This window comes from Euprymna scolopes, chromosome 24 (assembly GCF_053919585.1).
Source record: "Euprymna scolopes isolate OS-2025 chromosome 24, ASM5391958v1, whole genome shotgun sequence".
NCBI classification, from domain to species: domain Eukaryota; kingdom Metazoa; phylum Mollusca; class Cephalopoda; order Sepiida; family Sepiolidae; genus Euprymna; species Euprymna scolopes.
This window is the reverse complement of record NC_136505.1, coordinates 15,100,059-15,106,058: the sequence shown is the minus strand read 5'-3', so window position 1 is coordinate 15,106,058 and position 6,000 is coordinate 15,100,059. Positions and strand designations below refer to the sequence as shown.

At 31.4% G+C, this 6,000-nt stretch overlaps 1 protein-coding gene across 4 annotated transcripts in view; it reads right to left on the bottom strand.

Annotated features, from left to right (window-relative positions):
- Positions 1-504: 504 nt before the first annotated feature.
- The window catches only part of LOC145246601 (uncharacterized), a 172,671-nt gene continuing 167,175 nt past the window's right edge, over positions 505-6,000 (bottom strand). For 3 of the 4 annotated variants that reach the window (XM_080108261.1, XM_080108260.1, XM_080108262.1), the window contains exon 8: positions 3,950-4,472. In XM_080108261.1, coding sequence (XP_079964387.1) covers positions 4,127-4,472 — 346 coding nt within the window. In that variant the 3' untranslated portion in view covers positions 3,950-4,126. Of the gene's footprint in view, positions 637-3,949; positions 4,473-6,000 lie in introns of those variants that run through there. The other variant, XM_080108263.1, reaches the window with a different exon arrangement.

Here is a 6,000-nt window from a genome sequence, read left to right as displayed (position 1 = left end):
CTTGAAACCATATTCATTGTATTTTGGGTCAGGTAAAAAAAATGTTTTTTAATTTCTTCTTATAATAATTGTTTTTGTTTTGTTTTTCTCTGTGAAAACTTTTTAAGGCACGTTCATCCTAACTTTTGGTGTTAAAAGAAAGCTATTAGCTTATCACATATTTATTTATGAAAAAAAAAGTGCATTCATTATATATATATAATTTTTTTATTTACTGAATTTTTTACATATTTTAACTTATTTTATTGTAAGCAATATGTTTATTGTAAACAAGTTATATAATATATATATACATATATTTAACTAATTCAAAGAAATTCTTAGTGAAAGTCCTTTTACAATTACTTTAAATCTAATTGTAGAAGTTGCCCCCTCATGTGTGAGAAAGTAAAAAAGAAAAAGTATACCAAAAGGAAATATGAGGGTTGTTCCAAAAGTTAAGCCTCCTATATTTTTAACTCAAAGTGTTGAAAAGTTCCAAAGACGGGAGTGGTACAATGAAAACGAGCAACCATTTGTGCTCCAAAATTTGTTTTTCTACAAAGTCACTACTATTCTTAATGCGCTTTTTCAATGATGCACCTCTGCTTTTGATGTATGTAGGATTGTTTTCTTGGAGTTTCACACCATTAATATCTGCAACAAAGAGATGAAATTTTCAGGTCATGAATGCCTAAGTTTAATCATCGCAACAATACAATTTGCAATCCCCTCTGATCAATTTAGATAGAATAAAAAAGTAAGAGGCATTACTTTTCAAACGCCCCTCATAAGTTTATCAGCAGAACAACAGTGAAGAAGGTTGTTCATGAAGGAACACAAAAGAAAGCAAAAATAGTATTGTGTGGCAGTTATTTGAAGACAATGAATTTAACAAAGGTCAATATAGAGTTAGAGTTCATGAAGAAGTTTTAGGAGAGGCAAGGAGGTTTGCAAGAGTTTATGATAGTTAAGAACAGTTGGGGACAGTCTTGAGTTTGCAACGGTTGATGACAGTGTTGAGCAGAGTTTTCATTTGTGATTTTTTTTTTTTTTACAAAGGAGTCACTACTTATCAAGGCCCGGAAGCCATTCGAGGTTAAGGGTTAATGAGTGATTACTTAAGACGATGGCTCATTAAGAACTTGTTTACATTGGACTTGAAGACAACCAAATTGTAGTCAGCTGGAAAACAGGCAAACAGAAGAGAGTTCCACAGGTGTGCAGTTCTAAGAAAGAAACTTTGTTCATGGAATCTACATTTAGGTTTAAGCACAGATAAAGAGTGGGGGAAATTATTGATAGTGGTTTTAGTGTTTTTCATGTAAGTTTGGCGAGGGCAAACTATAGATTGGAGCTCAGACGAGCACTTGCCATGCAGATAATGATAAAGCAGAGACAGGCTCGCAACATCTTTTCTGTGAGAAAAAGGTTGCAGGGAAGAGGAAAGGGGCATCCCCTATGAGGCTACAAAATCTATTTTGAACTCTGTCAAGGCAGAATAAGGTTCTTCTTGCAGCTCCTGCCCAAATGTGGCAACAATACTCCATCATAGGACGTATTGGCTCTTATACAGGTAGAGAATTACATCAGTAGAGTGATATCTACTGGAGCAGTAGAATGATCCCACCATTTGTCTAGAAACCTTGGCAATGGATTTGATATGTGTGTTCTATTTCAAATCAGGAGTAAAGATCAGACCTAGAAGCTTGTCAAAACATGAAACTTCCTCACCACAAGAGCCATTCATTTCAATTGATGCCAAAGTGGGCTCAGAGCATTGATTATGTAAAGATAGGAGCTTGGTTTTAGATGCATTAGAATTAACCAGCAATCTTTTCCCCCATTGCACCAGATCAGAGAAGACAGAATCAGAGAGATCTTGGTTATTTATGTTCTTTGAAGCGTTGCCAGTTAAATGCAATCTGTGGCTCAGAGGAGACAAGGAAATGAATTGATCAATTGACTGATATGAATAGCCTCAGCAATAGATGCACATGTGGCTCAAAAGGTTGATGGTGTCACACACACACACACACACACACAGAGTACAACTGATATTTACAGAATGTGTTTGTGCTTTGTTTAATTTTTTTTATACTTGTGAACCTGTGCACACCCCTTTGACAGCCACAAATGTGAGACAATTACACAGCCCGAAGAGAAGACGAAGGAGAAGAAGACCATGAAAACAATGTTGGGGTGGATGTGATGGTGTTGAAAGGGAACAAATTTTTCACAGAATTTCAGTTTATTTTTTATTATTTCAGACGTTTGTATGAAGAAAGAAAAATTATAAAATACCAATCTTGTTTGTCGTCATCTATTATATAAACCTCAGTTGTCTGTTTGTGTCTTTGTATGTCTGCTAAAAACTTTTTTATCTGCATCATTAGAAAGAGCGATCTCTTGGGCACATAATATCGAAAAATTGTAAAAAATCGTCAATTATTTCATGTAGAAATGTCATTTTGTTTGAAGGGGGTGGACAGATAAAAACCTTGCTTTCGACACAATTTGCAAACTGCACATGTGCGAAGGGTCATTTAGTTCTTTCATTTTAAATAGATAAATTTGCAACATGATAACATCTGTGTCCTCATTGGCCATCAATGGTGGGATCCTTCTATCGATCCAGTAGATATCTCACTGCTGATGCAATTCTCTATCTATATAAGAGCCAGGTACATCCAAGGATGGAGTACTGTTGCCACATCTGAGCAGGAGGTGCTAGAAAAGACTTATCCTGCCTTGATAGAGTTCAAAATAGATTTCGTAGCCTTGTAGGGGATGTCCTTTTCTCTTCCCTGCAACCTCTTTCTCACAGAAGAAATGTTGCAAGTTTGTCTCTGCTTTATCGTTATTTTCATGGCAAGTGCTCGGCTGAGCTCCAATCTAATCCCCCCCCCAGCCAAACTTTCACAAGAACCACCCGTCTAACAGAAATCACTATCAATAATTTCCCCCCCACTCTTTATCTGTACCTAAACCTAAACGTAGATTCCATGAGCAAAGCTTCTTTATTAGAACTGCACGCCTATGGAATTGTCTTCTGTTTTCCTGCTTTTCAGCTGATTACAATATGGTTGTCTTCAAGTCTAACGTAAACAAGTTTTTGATGAGCAATTTCATATAAGTTAACAAATTTACCAAATTTCCATTACTAACGATTACTATATTGTCGAATTTCTACTGTACACTCTTTAACCCTTATCCTCTAGTGGCCTCAAGGCCTTGATAAGTGGTAATGACTATGTAAAAAAAAAAAAATATATATATATATGAAACAGTAAATTACAGTTTAGTGGTTTTGTTTTGCTGCCATTTCCTCTGATTCTTTCTTCAGGTATTCACGTGAAGGTTGCAAATATCCAAAATTAAATTGGTGCCATGGCACTGGCAAGTCAAATTGAATGCAACGGACCAAGTGGTCAGTTCACACCAGTGTCCACATCACTAGAACCATAAATATTTTTGTCTGAATTTTTTAAATGAGGATTGATTATTCATATTATTTGGATTTTTCGGACTCGCTTTCTCATCTTGAATGTTATTTTCGCGTTTCAGTTGATGTAACCTCTAACTTTCTTTAGAATTATCATGTTGAACTCGGAAAGCTTTGTCGAACTTGGGAATCTTCACAGAATTTTGAAGAGAACCGATTATTTAATCCACGGAAGTAGCATGTTCTCGTTTTGTCCGCCATGACTCAATAGAAGTCCTAAGTAATTCACAATTGTATTTTGACAGTTGCTCGTACTGAGAATCAAACTTTCAACCACCAGAAGAGTGTAACTTTATAACCGAATTTTACCAAGCACGATATCAACTACGTGCAGATTATGAATTGCGACAAAAAGATTCCTGAGGAAGGTCAGAGGTTTCAGCGACCAAAATATTGTGAAAATAACACTCAAGATGAGAACAGTAATCGAAAGAATCCATATAAGACGATAAATCATTGTTGGAAAAAAAAAAAAAAAAAAAAAAAAAAAAATATTACTTTTGCTCTGTGAATTTTTTGCCAGTAATTTTAAGTTAAACATTGCCAAAATTTCTTCATCGCGCAATTTCTTTGGTTTTAACAAATGTAAGTGTGATTAACAAATCAACTTTCCAAACGTCTCAATTAGATTTAAGATAGACATCAAAGGTCTTTCAACATGATATAGTCTTTCAACATGTTCGGTATGGTCAGCTGTTGGGATTTCTTGAATATCTGTGACCCAAAACACCGTCTGATGCTGATGCGTGCCGATGCAAGCAGAGTCATGGGTAGACGGTGGAAATTGTTCAGCCATTTGCTAAGTTCGGCATCCACCAGTGGTGGAATCAACATGGGAGCGATGATGGCTGATGCGGGGATGAGCAAGCCGTTTTGTGGACATTCGTGGCCGATTAGATCACAGGAAAGATCAGCTGGTTGTCGGAGATCTTTTAGAGAAACCAAATTCCCTGAATACATTAAAGTTTTTAGCAGCAGGATTTCCCGACTGAAAAGAAAAAGGTAAATCATTTTTATGGTTCATCAATTTTATTCATTAATTTTATTCATTAATTTTATTCATCAATTTTATTCATTAATTTTATGGTTCATCAATTTTATTCATCAATTTTATTCATCAATTTTATGGTTCATCAATTTTATGCTTCATCAATTTTATTCATCAATTTTATTCATCAATTTTATGGTTCATCAATTTTATGGTTCATCAATTTTATTCATCAATTTTATGGTTCATCAATTTTATTCATTAATTTTATGGTTCATCAATTTTATTCATCAATTTTATGGTTCATCAATTTTATTCATCAATTTTATTCATTAATTTTATGGTTCATCAATTTAATAGTTCATCAATTTTATTCATTAATTTTATGGTTCATCAATTTTATTCATTAATTTTATGGTTCATCAATTTTATTCATTAATTTTATGGTTCATCTATTTTATTCATTAATTTTATTCATTAATTTTATTCATCAATTTTATGGTTCATCAATTTTATTCATTAATTTTATGGTTCATCAATTTTATTCATCAATTTTATTCATTAATTTTATGGTTCATCAATTTTATGGTTCATCAATTTTATTCATCAATTTTATTCATCAATTTTATGGTTCATCAATTTTATTCATTAATTTTATGGTTCATCAATTTTATTCATCAATTTTATTCATCAATTTTATTCATTAATTTTATGGTTCATCAATTTTATGGTTCATCAATTTTATTCATTAATTTTATGGTTCATCAATTTTATTCATTAATTTTATGGTTCATCAATTTTATGGTTCATCAATTTTATGGTTCATCAATTTTATTCATTAATTTTATTCATTAATTTTATTCATCAATTTTATGGTTCATCAATTTTATGGTTCATCAATTTTATTCACTAATTTTATTCATCAATTTTATTCATTAATTTTATTCATTAATTTTATTCATCAATTTAATGGTTCATCAATTTTATGGTTCATCAATTTTATTCATCAATTTTATTCATTAATTTTATGGTTCATCAATTTTATTCATCAATTTTATTCATTAATTTTATGGTTCATCAATTTTATTCATTAATTTTATGGTTCATCAATTTTATTCATCAATTTTATTCATTAATTTTATGGTTCATCAATTTTATTCATTAATTTTATGGTTCATCAATTTTATGGTTCATCAATTTTATTCATCAATTTTATTCATTTATTTTATGGTTCATCAATTTTATTCATTAATTTTATGGTTCATCAATTTTATGGTTCATCAATTTTATTCATCAATTTTATTCATTAATTTCATGGTTCATCAATTTTATTCATTAATTTTATGGTTCATCAATTTTATGGTTCATCAATTTTATGGTTCATCAATTTTATTCATCAATTTTATTCATTAATTTTATGGTTCATCAATTTTATTCATTAATTTTATTGTTCATCAATTTTATTCATCAATTTTATTCATTAATTTTATGGTTCATCAATTTTATTCATCAATTTTATTCATTAATT